The 20807-nt window shown below is 42.4% G+C and overlaps 1 protein-coding gene across 1 annotated transcript in view; it reads right to left on the bottom strand.

The window, feature by feature from the left end:
* Window positions 1–965: 965 nt before the first annotated feature.
* Window positions 966–20807, bottom strand: part of LOC311146652 (tenascin-N-like) — a gene marked incomplete at its 5' end in the record, with an annotated part of 32553 nt that continues 12711 nt past the window's right edge. The window contains 13 exons of the mRNA XM_084183183.1: window positions 966–2561; window positions 3644–3807; window positions 4067–4231; window positions 4474–4570; window positions 4837–4988; window positions 5280–5418; window positions 6076–6206; window positions 6572–6835; window positions 9379–9642; window positions 10554–10817; window positions 12363–12626; window positions 13539–13802; window positions 15717–15980. Of these exons, the coding sequence (XP_084039309.1) occupies window positions 2436–2561; window positions 3644–3807; window positions 4067–4231; window positions 4474–4570; window positions 4837–4988; window positions 5280–5418; window positions 6076–6206; window positions 6572–6835; window positions 9379–9642; window positions 10554–10817; window positions 12363–12626; window positions 13539–13802; window positions 15717–15980 (2558 nt within the window). The 3' untranslated portion in view covers window positions 966–2435. The remainder of the gene's footprint in view (window positions 2562–3643; window positions 3808–4066; window positions 4232–4473; window positions 4571–4836; window positions 4989–5279; window positions 5419–6075; window positions 6207–6571; window positions 6836–9378; window positions 9643–10553; window positions 10818–12362; window positions 12627–13538; window positions 13803–15716; window positions 15981–20807) is intronic.

Genomic DNA, 20807 nt, shown 5'->3' with positions numbered 1-20807 from the left:
CCACTACCCTGGCGTTACAAGCGCCATGCTCTACCAATTGAGCTACAGAGGACTTTCAAGCCTGTAATCTCCTCCATGCATGGTCTCAAAAATACACCTGAAAATGCCTGGGCAGGAGTCGGCCGACTCGTCTTGGCCCTGCAGTGCTATAAATCTGGCAAGCACGTTCCTATTCTCCTCCGTTTGTTGGTTGTGAAGGTCACAGTTTGTCTATATGCGGGGTCTAGCTGCGCCCCAATGTTTGATTTCCCCAGTAATCCCAGTTAAACAGTGTAGTCTACATGTGATGCACAATTCTCATGTTTTGAGACCCTTTCAGACAGATGTTTTAAATCCCTAAACCCAGACATGGACCACACCCTCTCCACCGAATAGCCGGCAGGGGAAGAAAAATATTGATTGCTTTGTGATGCTTGCAGTTAGCCACTGCTTCCTTTCAAATCACTCATTGTTAAATTTGCGATTTCCGACTTCTTGTGTAATGTTTATGTTCAATGGCCAATGAGCACCGATAGATTTTATCTCTGATTTCTCTTCATATGACAAGGATTGAATAGGATTTGCCAGTAGATTGTCGAGGTGATTCATGATGATGACTGCTTATCTATCTAGCTAGCTAAGATTTTAAAGTATGATGTTCAAGTGATCAGTCCAATCAAAGCTACGTGATTTGACATTTTATCTGTGCCAATGACCTTGAGCCTTCTTGGACGGGCACTTCTACTGTAAATCTATGGCAGTAGAAGTGAACGGGGCATGAACTGCCTAGCTCTCCCATAGATTCTGCTGTGATGTAGTGTTCCCATGGGTGACAGAACCCTGAGCCAATCATGGCGCAACCAGAGAAGATTAACAATGCCTACGCTCTGTGCTTTTGCTGGCTGCCACTCCACCACAGAAAGCACTGAGCTAGGCTGAAACAGCTGCATTTGGGAGCTGCCTTACTCAAATAAAGAGACCAAGTTTGTATACTGCTTTATTAAATCAAGGATATTTTTTTCACATTGTTTGCTAAATGGATATCTGACACAAATTAATGCCAGAATTACAGGTGGGGCTCAAAAAAGGTGGGGCTCTAAATGACGACTGGCCACTGGCTACAGAACATAAGCAAATAATTATCTAGCTAGCAGAACACAGACATGTATGGCGAGTATGCATGTTACAGCATTAGCATGTCACCAAGAACACCAGCGTATACAAGGAAATGCAACCGCATGGTATCGAACGACCAACAGCAGTAGAGGCAGCAGAGAATGAATGAGTAAACTGATCACCTTAAATAGGTCTCCATATTAAGGTAGAAAGTGTTTGTAGAATATGATTGGTGCGATTTCAGCTGATGCATCACTGGAGCCAATACTTGGGTTCCCTGTCTGACCCTGCTGCGCTTAATTTGTGGTAGATGATACACAACTCAAGTGTAGGCTACCCTAGACCGTCTGACAAAGAGAAAACCATAGTCGTCAATTCAAAATTTACATAAATAGGGACCATTTTAAAATATCCTGTATGAAGATCGGGTTAACCCTGCAGTCATGTCACAATGTGACATGAATGGTAAAAAACTAAAGGAAACTGCAAAACTAACCATTTCTGCAAGTCTAACCTTTTTTCTGGGAAAGAGAACTGCATATGAAAATATGCTTATGAAATAAAATATATTCCACTTTATTCCTCTTCTTAGTATTTGAGTGAGCATGTAACATTCAAGTATGAATTAGAATTTGTTGATTAACTATTTGATAAACACTGTGCAAAGCCATGTCCCATTCAAAAAACACTCTCACTCACTGCAGGCATACTGTAGATGCTAGTGCTAAAAAGCATCTCTTTTTTTAAGGGACTTTATTTCTCTGAGAATGTGTGGCATGAATATAATACAACAACTACAATACACATTTGAAAATACAATCTTACAAGCAGAGGAGCATATCATCCATTCTATTTCCTATACATGTGATATCTAGCTAACTCAGAGTAGGCTGGGGACAAAACCTTAGAAGAGAGGGTCAGGGTCTATGCTATGTTATGAATGTGAACAAGAGCGGTATAACTATCCTAAAGACATGGTGTCATTGGGTCATCTAGTTCAGGGATTGTCAAAGTAATTTAAAAAAATTGTTTATGTTTAACGTTCCTTCCCAGGGCCTGAGACTTAGTTCGTCTGGCCATGCACTGCGAAGTCATAGTAAAACTCCTTGTATACTATTTTTATCTCACTCGAGTTGTGTTCTAATTATTAGGGGGTCCCTGATGAATTTGCTATCACAAAAGGGACCCCTATTCAAAATAAAGACAGCCATGTGATACGTTACAGAAGGTAAGTTGTACAGTAATCTTGAGATAGAGTGAAGTTCCTGATTTGAGGCTCTAGCTAGTCTGCCTGGTTTGTAACGAGGTTCCCATTGAATATTTTAGTTAAATCAGAGGGACTATTTTCTGGGAGCTGTTCTGCTGCTAAGTGACCTCCTCTTCCTGGCGGCGCCCACTGGCCGGATCTTCATCTCAGTGAAATCAAGAGACATCAGGTGGCCCTTCCATGGCTCCCAGTTCACACCCTGGTAGAGGTTAGAGAGAGACAGGACAACACATTGGATTACACAGTCAGGCAGTTTTTCATTCTGCTTCAGTCTTTGATAAGCCTACACTCTTAGGAGAAAAAAGGTGTTATCTAGAACCTAAAAGGGTTCTTCGGCTGTTTCAATAGGAGAACCCTTTGAAGAACCCTTTTTGGTTCCAGGTAGAACCCTTTTGAGTTCCATGTAGAACCCTTGGGTTCTATATGGAACCCAAAATAGTTCTACCTGGAACCAAAAAGGGTTCTACCTGGAACCAAAAAGGGTTATCCTATGGGGACAGCCGAAGAACCGTTTTGGAACCCTTTTTTCTAAGAGTGTACGCCAAGACAGGCACAAACTTATTGAAAATGTTCTAGGGATAGTATAAATCCACCCCCCGGTAAAGAGAGGCACAGCCACACATTAGATTAGCCAGTCAGGCAGTTGTTTCATGATACTGAATGACACATGCTGATGAGCATTTCAGCAAATATCTCAACTGTATCAACATTAGGTAAACGGGTGGATTTATCTACTTTGGAAACTTCTATTAACTCTGTTGGTTTTGCCTACACCAAGACGGATGTAAAATTATTAAACATGTTATTAAGAGAAACATGGTATAATGTGACAGGACAAAACTATACCCTCCAATTTTCTCCCAACATTCTTCTTTGCAGAGACACACAAACAGTTCTTGTGAGACAACAACAGTTCTAGTTAGACTTTCTATGAATGAAAGTTATCTATTAGCCCCTGCTATTTATAAGGCTTTTTGAGAAAAAAGGAGTTGATAGATCTAGGACATAGCCATTTCAAACTAAGATTGGAAAGCCCCTACAGGACGCTCATGTGCAACTCCCATAGATTCTGTATTATTCTATTACCGCCATCTGCTGGTACAATCTCCCACTACACCCAGAAAACTAAAGAGCACACTTCAAGTTTCAAGTTTTAATGTACAGTGAAATGCCTTTCTTGCTAGCTCTAAACCCAACAATGCAGTAATCAATATCAATGTAGTACTACAAAACAATAACAGACAATAAATAAAAATAAGAAATAAGAAGAACACTTCTTACCATGCTGTGTCGGTTGTCTCCGAATTTGCCGTTCAGGTTGGCAAGGTGACAGTTCTTGTACCACCAAGCACCACGATGAGTAAGGGCGCAGTTACCAAGAGCAATGTCATTGTCATTGTCAACAGTAGAGAAAGGGCGACCTTGATGGTAGTTCATGGCATCACCTGGAAAACAATCATATACCAGATTCACAGAATTATTGTATGCAATCCAAGTCAGAGAAGGCCAGTGGTAAAAGGCCCCTAAACGGCAGGTAGACTTCAAACTGGCTGCTTTTTTGTCTTTTTAGCAAACCATTGTAAAAATGGTATTCAAGGTATTGTGTGATAATAGGTATGTGTGTGGGTTGGAGTGTGAATGTCTAGAGCATTTCTGCATGTATTCTTTAACAAATTGTTTGAAAGATGCAAAGAGTTGGTCCACCTGCTGTTCCTCTGTATTTGCCAATGGTCAGCTTGAACTTCTGCTTTGCCGGGGCTATCTTGAAGTTGTCATAGACAGCATAGGCCTTCTCTGAACCCACACCCAGGTCCACTCGCAGCTCATACTGGGTGGGAGTATTGGTCAGCTCATATATATTGTCCAGACCTATGGGTTAGAGTAACAGAATTGTGAGGGCTTATTACATTTACATCATCATCATCATCATCATCATCATCATCATCATGGTTGTCATCATCATCATCATCATCGTCGTGGTTGTCATCATCATCATCATCATCATCAACAACATCAGCATCATCAATTTCAATTCCATGAGAGGAACTCCTAGGGACATAACAGTCCTATTTAGATACAAGAGATTTAAAGGATGCCTATCCAGTACTAACCGAGCCAGAACTCATCGGTCATGTTCCCAAAGCCGGCCATGTACGGTCTCCAGCGCTTCATGAAGTCCATCTGTCCATTGTTGCGTCTTTGTAACACCTGGGGAGTGATATACTGTATATCTCAGTCTTTGCTCACACACAAAGTTGATTGACAGTTTATATTAATGAGAGTAATGGTCAATCTATCCAGAAAGGTTTTTCTTTCAGCCATCAATACTATCAAATCATATAATGTACTTTAAGTTGAACGTTGATTGACAGTTTATATTGATGAGAGTAATGGTCCATGTAGCAGACATCTAACCCACTTTCTTTCAGCCATCAATACCATAAATCATATAATGTACTTTAGCTTGAACGTACCACCCATCCACCGCCATCAGTGTCCATGTCACAGTACACTTCCATGGGCTTGGTGCGATCACTGTTGATATAAATGGTGTAGATTCCACTTGCCATGTTGCCATTCATCTTAATCTGAGTACAGTCCATGGGGAATGGGTACAACAAACCCACTGTTAAAGGTACAAGTAAAATGATGTCAGTAAGCTTTCATTTTCAGGGGGGAAAAAGTAATTGTGTTAACTCATTTACATTATATAGCAATAAACAAATTGACCGGAAAGTTGGCTGTCAGTGATATTTCACAAGTGACCAATTAAAAGATGAGAAAGGAATGAAACATTACTAATTACACTACATTAATAGCACAATAGCTTAGTGAAATGCAAACATCACCACACTGATATGTGAATAAATCAGACTAGTTTGGTCTAGGGAGGACGTTCATAGAGGGCACATCGTACCTGTTTTGAATGTGATCTCTATCACTCTGCTCCTCTTTGCTCCTCTGTAAGCGAGGAGGGTAGCGATATAGTTATTTCCCATCTCCAGGCCCGACATGGCAAACCTGCTCTCTCCTGCCCTCAGCTTCTTCTCCAAAGTCTATTCAGAACACATAATAATTATAATCCTTGGTTGATTTTACAATCTTTTACCACTAGAGGTCAGGGGTATAACACAGTTTTCTTTTTTTTTTGCACAAGATGCACACCTTATATAGGATCAGGCCCGGCGTTGTGGGTGGGCCTTAGGGGGCCTGGCTCGCCCTACCGTACCTCCTTCCCTTTAAATATTGATCATTTATTTGCCTGAGACACGTGCCGACAGAAAGACACATCAATCTCAGATAAAACTTCTGAGCGAGCGAAACAGCGCCCCTCTATCTCATAAAAAGCGCTGCATGGTCAATCCGACGTCTGCATTGGCCGTGCAGCATTCATGGTGTATGTGTGCCGTAGTTAAATGTATTAGTTCTGTCCTTGAGCTGTTCTTGTCTATTAATATTCTGCATTATGTCATGTTTCATGTTTTGTGTGGACCCCAGGAAGAGTAGCTGCTGCTTTTGCAACAGCTAATGGGGATCCTAATAAAATACCAAATACCAAAAGGATGAAAGGTCATTGTGACCTACAATACTAAAAGCTACAAAAATATAACTGGCAATAATAATAGATTTCTATAGCTATGTACAGATATCATAACATTGGATACATCACTGTTTACAACTACTAGAGGGTGAATTAGTGAGAATCAAAGTACCTTCAATGTGCCATCCTCAGCTCTGAACGTGAGGATGTAGCCATCTATTCTGGCTAAGGGAGCAGTCCAGGTCAGGGTCGCAGCATCCAGCTTAACATCTGACGCTTTTAGGTTCTTAGGCGCATCAATTTCTACGGAAAGAAGGTCCCAAAACGTAAGCAATTCAGTCAAATAGATAGAATGAATGAAACTGTTCAGTTGCAGTCATTGGACGGTTGAATAAGATTATGTAGTATTTATCATGCCTTTCATTCCTCCATCTCTATTCTCCAATAAAGGTCACTGTTTGTCTCACATATTGAGCAGATCCTTGAACTGTTAGTCAGAGTTTACCAGAATTCCAGTAAGAGCGGAGGAACCTGCAGCTCCTCAACGATTATGCCTCCACAAGATAAGCTCCTGTTCAGTAATGACTATCTGTCTCATTGGACAATGAATGCGTGGAATTATCATCAAGACTTGGCTGTCGACTGGAGCCCCAGGGCAAATAGATAACCTGTCTCAGCTGGTGTGGAACTCTTCCTGCTGACCCGGGAGCCCTTGACAGCCCAGATGTAGACTGTGTAGATGACTCCAGGCCTCAGCCCAGTCAACCTGTAGGAGCTGATGTCTGCCCCCACAGGGATCTCCCCACTGGAGCCGTCAGCAGAGCTGTAGCTGATCACGTAGCCGTCAATGTCCGCTAGAGGTCTGTCCCACGACACATCGGCTGTATCCTCGGTCACTTCTCTGGTCAAGAGGTTAGTAGGAGCATCCAGATCTGGAGAAGCATTGATATAAGGATTAATGCTCTTCTGTGTTATGTCATGATGTTTGTGACATTTAATTGATTTACTGTATCAACACATGCTGTACCTGAGAGACTTGTAAATCACTCTAATTGTATAAGAGATACTTTAAAGGGACAGTTCACACACCAAAATCATCGTTTGTCAGAGGTTTTCAGGCCTCATAAATGGTCCAATATCGATATAAGTCTATGTGCCTTGCCATCTCTTGTGTAGACCTAGCCATGTGCCCTCATCCCAAAATAAGGCAAAATATAGGCACTATCTTAAATTATGGATTTAGACAGTTATTTTATTTTCCATTAATTGGGGATTTAGGCATGTAGTTGGACATGAACAAATACTACAGTTTCCTATAGAATACTACAGTACTTACTATATAATTATATAGTATACTGTAGTATACTATACTACACAACGTAGTATCCCTCGGTCATGTGTAGTACTTACTATATAATTTTGTAGAATAATATAGTAAATACTACAGTATACTACAGACTGCAATACTACAGTAAATACTACAGTAATGTCATAAAACACTACAGTCCCCAAAAACACTACAGCAATTACTATAGTATTACTCGACTTCGACACAGGCCTAACAACAACCATGCCAATATATCCTCCAAACACCAGCTTCTCGTGCATTATCACTTAAATATTGTACTACAGTATTTCATTTGTGTATACCCTGCCCATTCCATTCCCCCATATCCCAATTTGTGCCACCCATAAGTGACAAACCTACATGCCAAGTATAGACATTATATTGTGTTCCTTACAGGTTATAAAAAGGAGCAGAAGCTCTGAACTGTCTGTTCAGACCTCAGTCCTATCTACCTACAGGTTATGGAAAGCTTGAACAAAGACGACTCATGAACTAACATCTCTACAGTCGTGGTCAAGAGTTTTGAGAATGACACAGGTATTGGTCTTCACAAAGTTCGCTGCTTCAGTGTTATGAGATATTTTTGTCAGATGTTACTATGGTATACTGAAGTATAATTACAAGCATTCCATAAGTGTCAAAGGCTTTTATTGACAATTACATTAAGTTTATGCAAAGAGTCAATATTTGCAGTGTTGACCCTTCTTTTTCAAGACCTCTGCAATCCGCCCTGGCATGCTGTCAATTAACTTCTGGGCCACATCCTGACTGATGGCAGCCCATTCTTGCATAATCAATGCTTGGAGTTTGTCAGAATTTGTGGGGTTTTGTTTGTCCACCCGCCTCTTGAGGATCGACCACAAGTTCTCAATGGGATTAAGGTCTGGGGAGTTTCCTGGCCATGGACCCAAAATGTCGATGTTTTGTTCCCCGAGCCACTTAGTTATCACTTTTGCGTTATGGCAAGGTGCTCCATCATGCTGGAAAAGGCATTGGTCGTCACCAAACTGTTATTGGATGGTTGAGAGAAGTTGCTCTCGGAGGATGTGTTGGTACCATTCTTTATTCATGGCTGTGTTTTTAGGCAAAATTGTGAGTGAGCCCACTCCCTTGGCTGAGAAGCAACCCCACACATGAATGGTCTCAGGATGCTTTACTGTTGACATGACACAGGACTGATGGTTCCGCTCACCTTGTCTTCTCCGGACAAGCTTCTTTCCGGATGCCCCAAACAATCGGAAAGGGGATTCATCAGAGAAAATGACTTTACCCCAGTCCTCAGCAGTCCAATCCCTGTACCTTTTGCAGAATATCAGTCTGTCCCTGATGTTTTTCCTGTAGAGAAGTGGCTTCTTTGCTGCCCTTCTTGACACCAGGCCATCCTCCAAAAGTATTCGCCTCACTGTGCGTGTAGATGCACTAACACCTGCCTGCTGCCATTCCTGAGCAAGCTCTGCACTGATGATGCCCCGATCCCGCAGCTGAATCAACTTTAGGAGACGGTCCTGGCGCTTGCTGGACTTTCTTGGGCGCCCTGATGCCTACTTCACAACAATTGAACCTCTCTCCTTGAAGTTTTTGATGATCCAATAAATGGTTGATTTAGGTGCAATCTTACTAGCGGCAATATCCTTGCCTGTGAAGCCCTTTTTGTGCAAAGCAATGATGACGGCAAGTGTTTCCTTGCAGGTAACCATGGTTAACAGAGGAAGAACAATGATTTCAAGCACCACCCTCCTTTTAAAGCTTCCAAGTCTGTTATTCTAACTCAATCAGCATGACAGAGTGATCTCCAGCCTTGTCCTCGTCAACACTCTCACCTGTGTTAACGAGAGAATCACTGACATGATGGCAGCTGGTCCTTTTGTGGCAGGGCTGAAATGCAGTGGAAATCTTTTTGGGGGGATTAAGTTAATTTTCATGGCAAAGAGGGACTTTGCAATTAATTGCAATTCATCTGATCACTCTTCATGACATTCTGGAGTATATGCAAATTGCCATCATCAAAACTGAGGCAGCAGACTTTGTGAAAATTAGTATGTGTCATTCTCAAAACTTTTGACCACGACTGTACAGTGTGTGGGATCTCACCCCTCACACTCAAAAAGTATGAGACTAGTTAGTGACCTGTCTCAGCTACAATGGAGCTCTTCCTGCTGACCCGGGAGCCCTTGACAGCCCAGATGTAGACTGTGTAGATGACTCCAGGTCTCAGCCCATTCAACCTGTAGGAGTTGATGTCTGCCCCCACAGGGATCTCCCCACTGGAGCCGTCAGCAGAGCTGTAGCTGATCATGTAGCCGTCGATGTCCGCTAGAGGTCTGTCCCACGACACATCGGCTGTATCCTCGGTCACTTCTCTGGTCAAGAGGTTAGTAGGAGCATCCAGATCTGGAGAGCCATTAGTAAATGGGTTAATATTATATTCCAGTCTATCATGCTGTTATATTTTTCCCCTCTAGGATGAATAAAGTTATGTTGCACATTTTCACAAGAGCAAAAAACTACTTTTGTGACAGGCAAAATATTTATCTGGTCAGGATCTGTTAAAAAGTATCTCAAGTATTTTGCATACAATTCACAGTCTTTTATTGAGGAATTATACTCCAAAATCACATTTTGTATTATGTTTTCAGACCTCAAAAGTTGTCTTCTGTTGAGATAAGTTCCCATCCCAGGCCATCAGTTTTGTAGCTCTAGCTATATGCCAAAATTCTAAATGACTAGGAAAGATAAGCACCACGTAATTTCAAGCTTTGCGGTGCTTATCTTTTCCATTAATTTGGGGTTTAAGAATATAGCTAGCTGGATCTACGCAACCAATGGCGTGGGATGTGGACTCATCTTGACATTCTTTTTATGTCTGAAAACATCTGACAAACTTACATTTTGGAGTGGAATGTCCCTTTATGTAAAACATATTGTTTGAACATCTAATTATCTGTGATGGTCAGTTGAGGTATGACTAAGGAGATGTGAAACAAGTTTGATTGATAATTTTTTGTGTTACACACTCCTTTTTATAGTCCCAGATCTAACACAAAGGTGTCCTATTCTAAGTAACAGCCATATCCACCACAGGAGGTTGGTGGCACCTTAATTGGGGAGGACGGGCTTGTGGTAATGGCTGGAGCGGAATCACTGCAATAGTATCAAATACATCAAACACATGGTTTCCATGTGTTTGATGCCATTCCATTCACTCCATTCCAGACATTATTATGAGCCGTCCTCCCCTCAGCAGCCCCCTGTGATATCCACATGGTTTTTCGACCCTTTAAATTACGAGACAAGTTAGTGACCTGTCTCAGCTACAGTGGAGCTCTTCCTGCTGACCCGGGAGCCCTTGACAGCCCAGATGTAGACTGTGTAGATGACTCCAGGCCTCAGCCCAGTCAGCCTGTAGGAGTTGCTGTCTGCCCCCACAGGGATCTCCCCACTGGAGCCCTCAGCAGAGCTGTAGCTGATCACGTAGCTGTCGATTTCAGCCTGGACTTTATCCCATGTTACTGTCGCTGTGTCCTCTGTCACTTCTCTGGTCAACAGGTTAGCAGGAGCATCTAGATCTGGAGAGGTATCAGTGTAAGTAGGTACATTAGTTTCAGTACATACTATGTAAGTATCAGGCACTAAAAGCTATATGTGTTAGGGATTATGTTTGTTTGTTTCTTTTTCAAAGGAAAACCAATGCGTCTCGGCTTTTGGCCTTCGCCAATACATTTAAGACATTTTTCAATTAAATATCAGTGTCCACTTTAGCCTCAATTACTACCCAAGCTCACAATGTATCACCACCCTGTTTGTTAGCTCGTTTGAGAGCAGAAAGTTCCATGTACCACCTTCCAACAGTCCTGTGTCACAGTTAATCTAAGTTCACTGATCCAGAAATCCTACCCTGCCCCAACCTACCCCTAACCAGTCAGCAGAGGAAACAGGGGCAGTGCTTGTATTTCACCCCTCTCGGATGTTTGTATCCATATGGAATCCAGTTGTTTGACTTATGGGACAGGTTAGTGTACTATGTCTGTTTCAGTCATTTTCTCACTGAAGCAGGCGTCCATGACAGGGCAGCTGTAGGTTTCCAATAACACAACGTCCCACACAAACAGTCCCTGAAGACCAGACGACCCCACCTCACCTACAACCTAATTTAGCATATTGTTCACTTTGGGTATCAACGGGATTGTGGGAGAGGAAACGTACATTGATTTGGAAAATACAGTAGCACTGGGTGATGATATTTATGTGATATGAGAATCAAGAGATTTACTACACAGTGCTTTTCTATAGTCTGTATTTCCTGATGGCGGGTGTCAGCTGGTATTACACTTGAGCCATCTGTTTTAATGCCATAAACAGCAATGTTAAGACGCACTCTTTTTTCTCTCTTTCTCTCCCTCTTCTTTGAGTGTACAGTTGCTCTCAAATGTCTCTTAGCATTTTGCTGACTGGATTGCCAGTAGGTGAATGTTGAACAAACAGTTAGGTGAAACAAGGGGTTATTTAAATAGCCCCACCAAACCATTACTGCCTCCTCTTTTATAATGTTAAATTGGTACACAAGATAAGCATATGTTTGGTGTTTCTTTGAAATTAGTAGAATTAAATGAGGGGAAAAAACACAATCTCCCTTTGAGTTAAATCTCATTTGTTGTCGCCAAAACATTCTCACAAACATGTTACACAGCGCTAGGCTATGCTAAACTCATGTTAAAAGAAGTATCTACCCTAATTACTTTAAATAGCTTCCCCAGTACAGGTCTGAGTGAGAGTGTCCCTCTTGGCAAAGATTTGAGGGAGAGAAATATGCACAAAAGTTTGAAGGGTGAAAGTCAGCCAGGCTGTTTTTTTGTTTTTACCATGTTGCCATTGTAGAAAGTACATCCTTTAAAAAGTGAAAACACAGCCCTAAGAACTATCCAAAAGAAAATAAAATGATTATCAAAGGACCTACAGAAAGCATAGGATGAGAAGATCTCTCCCATTCATCCATAAGCCATCAGGATCAAAACATAAAGACAGACGTCACTTAAGACTATTTCAAGAACGGAAACAAAAACAATGTGATCACTATTATGCCATCAGAGTCAGACATGAGATTAACAGTTTACCTGTCTCAGCTTCTGTGGAGCTCTTCCTGCTGACCCGGGAGCCCTTGACAGCCCAGATGTAGACTGTGTAGATGACTCCAGGTCTCAGCCCAGTCAACCTGTAGGAGTTGATGTCTGCCCCCACAGGGATCTCCCCACTGGAGCCGTCAGCAGAGCTGTAGCTGATCATGTAGCCGTCGATGTCCGCTAGAGGTCTGTCCCACGACACATCGGCTGTATCCTCGGTCACTTCTCTGGTCAAGAGGTTAGTAGGAGCATCCAGATCTGGAGAGCCATTAGTAAATGGGTTAATATTATATTCCAGTCTATCATGCTGTTATATTTTTCCCCTCTAGGATGAATAAAGTTATGTTGCACATTTTCACAAGAGCAAAAAAACTACTTTTGTGACAGGCAAAATATTTATATGGTCAGGATCTGTTAAAAAGTATCTCAAGTATTTTGCATACAATTCACAGTCTTTTATTGAGGAATTATACTCCAAAATCACATTTTGTATTATGTTTTCAGACCTCAAAAGTGGTCTTCTGTTGAGATAAGTTCCCATCCCAGGCCATCAGTTTTGTAGCTCTAGCTATATGCCAAAATTCTAAATGACTAGGAAAGATAAGCACCACGTAATTTCAAGCTTTGCGGTGCTTATCTTTTCCATTAATTTGGGGTTTAAGAATATAGCTAGCTGGATCTACGCAACCAATGGCGTGGGATGTGGACTCATCTTGACATTCTTTTTATGTCTGAAAACATCTGACAAACTTACATTTTGGAGTGGAATGTCCCTTTATGTAAAACATATTGTTTGAACATCTAATTATCTGTGATGGTCAGTTGAGGTATGACTAAGGAGATGTGAAACAAGTTTGATTGATAATTTTTTGTGTTACACACTCCTTTTTATAGTCCCAGATCTAACACAAAGGTGTCCTATTCTAAGTAACAGCCATATCCACCACAGGAGGTTGGTGGCACCTTAATTGGGGAGGACGGGCTTGTGGTAATGGCTGGAGCGGAATCACTGCAATAGTATCAAATACATCAAACACATGGTTTCCATGTGTTTGATGCCATTCCATTCACTCCATTCCAGACATTATTATGAGCCGTCCTCCCCTCAGCAGCCCCCTGTGATATCCACATGGTTTTTCGACCCTTTAAATTAAGAGACAAGTTAGTGACCTGTCTCAGCTACAGTGGAGCTCTTCCTGCTGACCCGGGAGCCCTTGACAGCCCAGATGTAGACTGTGTAGATGACTCCAGGCCTCAGCCCAGTCAGCCTGTAGGAGTTGCTGTCTGCCCCCACAGGGATCTCCCCACTGGAGCCCTCAGCAGAGCTGTAGCTGATCACGTAGCTGTCGATTTCAGCCTGGACTTTATCCCATGTTACTGTCGCTGTGTCCTCTGTCACTTCTCTGGTCAACAGGTTAGCAGGAGCATCTAGATCTGGAGAGGTATCAGTGTAAGTAAGTAGGTACATTAGTTTCAGTACATACTATGTAAGTATCAGGCAATAAAAGCTATATGTGTTAGGGATTATGTTTGTTTGTTTCTTTTTCAAAGGAAAACCAATGCGTCTCGGCTTTTGGCCTTCGCCAATACATTTAAGACATTTTTCAATTAAATATCAGTGTCCACTTTAGCCTCAATTACTACCCAAGCTCACAATGTATCACCACCCTGTTTGTTAGCTCGTTTGAGAGCAGAAAGTTCCATGTACCACCTTCCAACAGTCCTGTGTCACAGTTAATCTACGTTCACTGATCCAGAAATCCTACCCTGCCCCAACCTACCCCTAACCAGTCAGCAGAGGAAACAGGGGCAGTGCTTGTATTTCACCCCTCTCGGATGTTTGTATCCATATGGAATCCCGTTGTTTGACTTATGGGACAGGTTAGTGTACTATGTCTGTTTCAGTCATTTTCTCACTGAAGCAGACGTCCATGACAGGGCAGCTGTAGGTTTCCAATAACACAATGTCCCACACCAACAGTCCCTGAAGGCCAGACGACCCCACCTCACCTACAACCTAATTTAGCATATTGTTCACTTTGGGTATCAATGGGATTGTGGGAGAGGAAACGTACATTGATTTGGAAAATACAGTAGCACTGGGTGATGATATTTATGTGATATGAGAATCAAGAGATTTACTACACAGTGCTTTTCTATAGTCTGTATTTCCTGATGGCGGGTGTCAGCTGGTATTGCACTTGAGCCATCTATTTTAATGCCATAAACAGCAATGTTAAGACGCACTCTTTTTTCTCTCTTTCTCTCCCTCTTCTTTGTGTGTACAGTTGCTCTCAAATGTCTCTTAGCATTTTGCTGACTGGATTGCCAGTAGGTGAATGTTGAACAAACAGTTAGGTGAAACAAGGGGTTATTTAAATAGCCCCACCAAACCATTACTGCCTCCTCTTTTATAATGTTAAATTGGTACACAAGATAAGCATATGTTTGGTGTTTCTTTGAAATTAGTAGAATTAAATGAGGGGAAAAAACACAATCTCCCTTTGAGTTAAATCTCATTTGTTGTCGCCAAAACATTCTCACAAACATGTTACACAGCGCTAGGCTATGCTAAACTCATGTTAAAAGAAGTATCTACCCTAATTACTTTAAATAGTGTCGTATCGAGTGAGTGGTGGCAATTATTGCTGATGAACAAAAGGAGTCTGCTCATACTGAACGTTGATCATAAGGTTTATTCAGATCACAAGCTTCAGCATGGGTGACAGACTCGCGAGGTCTGGAGAGCAGTGTCCTCCAATTCTAATGCCTGCTCTGCCCTATCTTCTTCGTGTACCCCTATTTATAAACAATGCAACAAGATGGGCTCCCTCTTCTGGCCAATCACCAGTTTACAACACACTTCCTGTCTATTATATGTGACATTATACTAAACATTGCCTTTTGATACTAACATAACCAACATTCCATTTCTTCATGAAAAACATTTAACAAAGACATAATCTTAATACACTACAATAGCTTCCCCAGTACAGGTCTGAGTGAGAGTGTCCCTCTTGGCAAAGATTTGAGGGAGAGAAATATGCACAAAAGTTTGAAGGGTGAAAGTCAGCCAGGCTGTTTTTTTGTTTTTACCATGTTGCCATTGTAGAAAGTACATCCTTTAAAAAGTGAAAACACAGCCCTAAGAACTATCCAAAAGAAAATAAAATGATTATCAAAGGACCTACAGAAAGCATAGGATGAGAAGATCTCTCCCATTCATCCATAAGCCATCAGGATCAAAACATAAAGACAGAAGTCACTTAAGACTATTTCAAGAACGGAAACAAAAACAATGTGATCACTATTATGCCATCAGAGTCAGACATGAGGTTAACAGTTTACCTGTCTCAGCTTCTGTGGAGCTCTTCCTGCTGACCCGGGAGCCCTTGACAGCCCAGATGTAGACTGTGTAGATGACTCCAGGCCTCAGCCCAGTCAGCCTGTAGGAGCTGCTGTCTGCCCCCACAGGGATCTCCCCACTGGAGCCCTCAGCAGAGCTGTAACTGATCACGTAGCCATCGATCTCTGCTTGTACCTTCTGCCATTCCACGGTAGCAGCGTCCTCTGTCACTTCTTTGGTCAAGAGGTTAGTAGGAGCGTCAAGATCTGTTGATACATGAGGATGTAGGCAGAAGATATGTTGTGTGAAGCGTAATTATTTTCTATAAGGACACTCAGGTGGTTTATAAAAGACCATTGAAGCATTAACTTTATCCAAGTCGGTCAATTAAATGCAGAATTTTTTTTTCTGATGGGCCCTTCACTCCTGTGAGGAGCAGACAGAGGTCCTAGTAGTAGGCTGGAAGAGGAACACAGACAGGCTCTCTCTCTCTGTGAGGAAACAGGAGGAGGTCAAAGGGCTTAAGGTATCAGAGGACAGAGAAGAAATATGGCGGATGTGAGCGGACTGACAGGGGTGATCCAGACCGGAGCAGAGCAGGGTGAGTGAGGGGAATGGGGTTGCAGTTATATGGGTGTCGCTGGAGTAAGGCAAGTGTCAGTGAGAGAGAGAGAGAGAGAGAGAGAGAGAGAGAGAGAGAGAGAGAGAGAGAGAGAGAGAGAGAGAGAGAGAGAGAGAGAGAGAGAGAGAGAGAGAGAGAGAGAGAGAGAGAGAGAGAATGTCAAAGCAATCATCATTGGGCTATTCCTCCGTGACTCCGCCAAGGTCAGCTCTATGTCACAGTAATATCCGCATCATGAAAACTGATTAATGATGCATCCAAAGAGAAAGTTCTGGGAATGGGAGCCACGGGTTTAGCTGTTGTCTTTTTGCCACTGTATGTGGGTACATTGCTTGTCAAGCTCAAAGAGGTCAGTCGCAAGAAAATGACAACAAGATAACAAAGTATCAGTAGCCTTTGAGAAAAGCATGTCTACAGTGTATGAGTTAAGCCTTGTCTCTGTGGTCCCAAGCGGAGACCTTCATTTCCCTGCAAAGTGAGCGCTTGTCAGAAACATCTCGCTTTCTTACTTATCAAACAAAAATTCAGACAGACACACATGCCACAGCTTTATCATCCTCTCCAATGCATGGTTGCTCATGCTTGAACAGATCAGCACTTTGGTAGGTGTTTTATTTCCGTGGGAGAGGCTGAAGACAGTGTGGCGAGGCCGTGGCGTGGCGTATGACGGATTGGGTTAGCTCAAGGTTCTGCCGCCACAGTAGCTGAGTGGGAGACTACAAAACACTGGTTGTGGTTTACCATGTGGAAAACAGCTATTCCATCATAGGCCTCCTTACAGGCCTTACCGCCTGGGGAGCGAGCTGCATTTACACGCTAGCCTTACTTAAACGGACAGTGACAGCAGAAAGTTGAGTGCTCGAGGAGCCCGAGGGAGTGCTGTGTCAGAAAGTATGGCCGGGACGATACCAGTATTGCGATATTTTTCCACGGCAAAAATGAAAACACAAAGCAGACCAAACTCTTTGGTATGTCAAATTCTGTGTGCTATAGCATGGAAAATAAATAAATGTGACTCTGGATGACAACATAATGACGTTTGTTTCCAATATTAGGGCTGTTTTCCTAAAGAAGTTAAATCCGCTTCGTGTTTTGTTTCCTTGCCACGATACTAACGAGTATCGCGAAACTGGTATCGTCCTGGCCCTATCAGAAGGTCGCCATTTTTCTAAATAGCTGTGTACGTGGTTATGTATGTATAGATCTAAAGTCCACCCACACTGCAGTTAGCAGCTCATAACTATTTCTGAAGAGGTTTATTAGGGGAAGAAGTGATTAGTAACTTCAGCACCTCAGAATAACTGTGAAGGATAAGGACTAAGGGCACCAGAGTCCGCCTCCGCCCATGTACCGACTGCCGCCCGGCTGTACTCCACAGCTTCACAGGACCTTTGAGTCCAGACACCATATAACATGAAGGCTAAACACATTCCCTGGCTTTCACCTAGCTATGCAGCTGCTTCTGGTTATACGGCCGCTCCTGTGTAAACTTTATTCAAACTGATTAGGTAGCACCAGCAGACTACTATGTTGTGTTTATGAGCCTTAAAATCCTCTGGCAGGTCACTATGACAAGTAGCGATTCAATCGATTTTGGCTGGTCCGAATGCTGTAATAGCGCGCTATAATTAATGTCTCCTGGCACACGTGTCAAGGTCTAGCACCGTACTCCACTGTTTCATTGTCTATGAAATAAGGATTTATGATGACCACACAGTAGAAGAGAGAGCCATTTGTTTAACAAAATACTATCATGCCATTGAATAAAAGAAGACAATGCATACCTAAAATGCATGCACGCATGACTGTAAGTCACTTTGGATAAAAGCATGTGCTAAATAAATACTGGGTCTGTCCTGAAAGAGAGAGGTATTGAAAAGCACTTTCCCTTTCTTGTTGTAAGTGGAGGACCAGCCACTTGTGTGAGAGAACATTCTGTAATGTATAATTTGCTGAGAGGAGGGGAAAATGCCCCTCTAATTGAGGCTTCCATAATGTGAGCTGTCAGGGGCGGCCCCGCAGGATACAGTTTCATACTCTGTACAGTTAGTAGGAGGCTCATATATTCACAGACATAATAGACTGTCTCTATGTGATTGCTATTATGTTCGTATTTTCATATAATTTATTTTACGTGTGTGACTTTATCGCTCTGAGGAGAACAAACTGTGCAGTAGCAGTAGTAGATTACCTTTTAAAAGCACCCGGCCCACGCACTAATCTTGAACCAATTCTATGCCTATCTAAGGGAACTCAGGAGTTCCAAATTACAAAAATCACTATAAGCCTTTCGTGCAACTCCTCAAGTGAAGGTTTAAGACAAGCCACTGTGAATCATATGAAGATTAGCTCTGTAGGGGAAGTATGTGTGAGATCATGGAAGCCACCTGACAACCATCAAATGGGAGCGCTACAACCGTTAACTCCCAAATTAAAACCATTAAATGTCGCCTGAGGGCTGAGAAAACAAGCATCATCAGTGTAATGAGACAGGGAGCTCTCCTTTTGAACTACTACATCACCCTATCAAAAGGAGCAGGCCAAGTTGGATAAGCTGCCATTGTAGACCATCAACTCAGTCAGTCAACTAGGAGGCAAGTAACAGGTTGGATAGGACCAGCTGTAGAAGTGAATATCCTTTATGAATTCATCCTCAAATAACTCAACAGAATCCTTGTGAAGCCCAAATAAGGGATTCCTATGTTAATATTTCTCAAAGGACCAGATGGCTTTGTAAATCATGGACTATACTCGCCTTAGGGCTGGGATCTATGGTGAGAATCTCAAGCTGTTACACAATGTGTTCCAGTTACATTGTAGTAATTTAGCAGGCACACTTACCCAGAGTGACTTACTGTATTGAATGCATACATTTTCGTACTTTCCCAAGTGGGTATCGAACCCACAACCCTGGCGTTGCAAGCGCCATGCTCTACCAACTGAGCCACATGAGACATTGGAATTTTTCCTATTTTGTTGCATTACAACCTGTAATTTAAATTGATTTTTGGGGGGGGATTTCATGCAATGGACATACACAAAATAGTCCAAATTGGTGAAGTGAAAAAAAAAAAAAAACTTGTTTCAAAATATTCAAAACAACAAATAACGGAAAAGTGGTGCGGGCATATGTATTCACCCCCTTTGCTATGAAGCCCCTAAATAAGATCTGATGCAACCAATTACCTTCAGAAGTCACATAATTAGTTAAATAAAGTCCACCTGTGTGCAATCTAAGTGTCACATCATCTGTCACATGATCTCAGTATATATACACACCTGTTCTGAAAGGCAGAGTCTGCAACACCACTAAGCAAGGGGCACCACCAAGCAAGTGGCACCATGAAGACCAAGGAGCTCTCCAAACAGGTCAGGGACAAAGTTGTGGAGAAGTACAGATCAGGGTTGGGTTATAAAAAATATCAGAAACATTGAACATCCCACGGAGCACCATTAAATCCATTATTAAAAAATGGAAAGAATATGGCACCATAACAAACCTGCCAAGAGAAGGCCGCCCACCAAAACTCACAGACCAGGCAAGGAGGGCATTAATCAGAGAGGTAACAAAGAGACCAAAGATAACCCTGAAGGAGCTGCAAAGCTCAACAGTGGAGATTGGAGTATCTGTCCATAGGACCACTTTAAGCTGGACACTCCACATAGCTGGGCTTTACAGAAGAGTGGCCAGAAAAAAGCCATTGCTTAAAGAAAAAAATAAGCTAACACGTTTGTTGTTTGCCAAAAGGCATGTGGGAGACTCCCCAAACATATGGAAGAAGGTACTCTGGTCAGATGAGACTAAAATTGAGCTTTTTGGCCATCAAGGAAAACGCTATGTCTGGCGCAAACCCAACACCTCTCATCACCCCGAGAACACCATCCCCACAGTGAAGCATGGTGGTGGCAGCATCATGCTGTGGGGATGTTTTTCATCGGCAGGGACTGGGAAACTAGTCAGAATTGAACGAATGATGGATGGCGCTAAATAAAGGGAAATTCTTGAGGGAAACCTGTTTCAGTCTTCCAGAGATTTGAGACTGGGACGGAGGTTCACCTACCAGCAGGACAATGACCCTAAGCATACTGCTAAAGCAACACTCGAGTGGTTTAAGGGGAAACATTCAAATGTCTTGGAATGGCCTAGTCAAAGCCCAGACCTCAATCCAATTGAGAATCTGTGGTATGACTTAAAGATTGCTGTACACCAGCGGAACCCATCCAACTTGAAGGAGCTGGAGCAGTTATGCCTTGAAGAATGGGCAAAAATCCCAGTGGCTAGATGTGCCAAGCTTATACCCCAAGAGACTTGCAGCTGTAATTGCTGCAAAAGTTGGCTCTACAAATTATTGACTTGGGGGGGGGGGGGGGGGGGGGTGAATAGTTATGCACACTCAAGTTCTGTTTTTTTGTTTGTTTCACAATAACAAATATTTTGTATCTTCAAAGTGGTAGGCATGTTGTGTAAATC

The sequence above is a fragment of the Coregonus lavaretus genome (genome assembly GCF_964263955.1).
Source record: "Coregonus lavaretus genome assembly, chromosome: 19".
Taxonomy (NCBI): Eukaryota; Metazoa; Chordata; class Actinopteri; order Salmoniformes; family Salmonidae; genus Coregonus; species Coregonus lavaretus.
The sequence above is the reverse complement of the archived record's forward strand: the minus strand, read 5'-3'. Positions and strand labels throughout refer to the sequence as shown.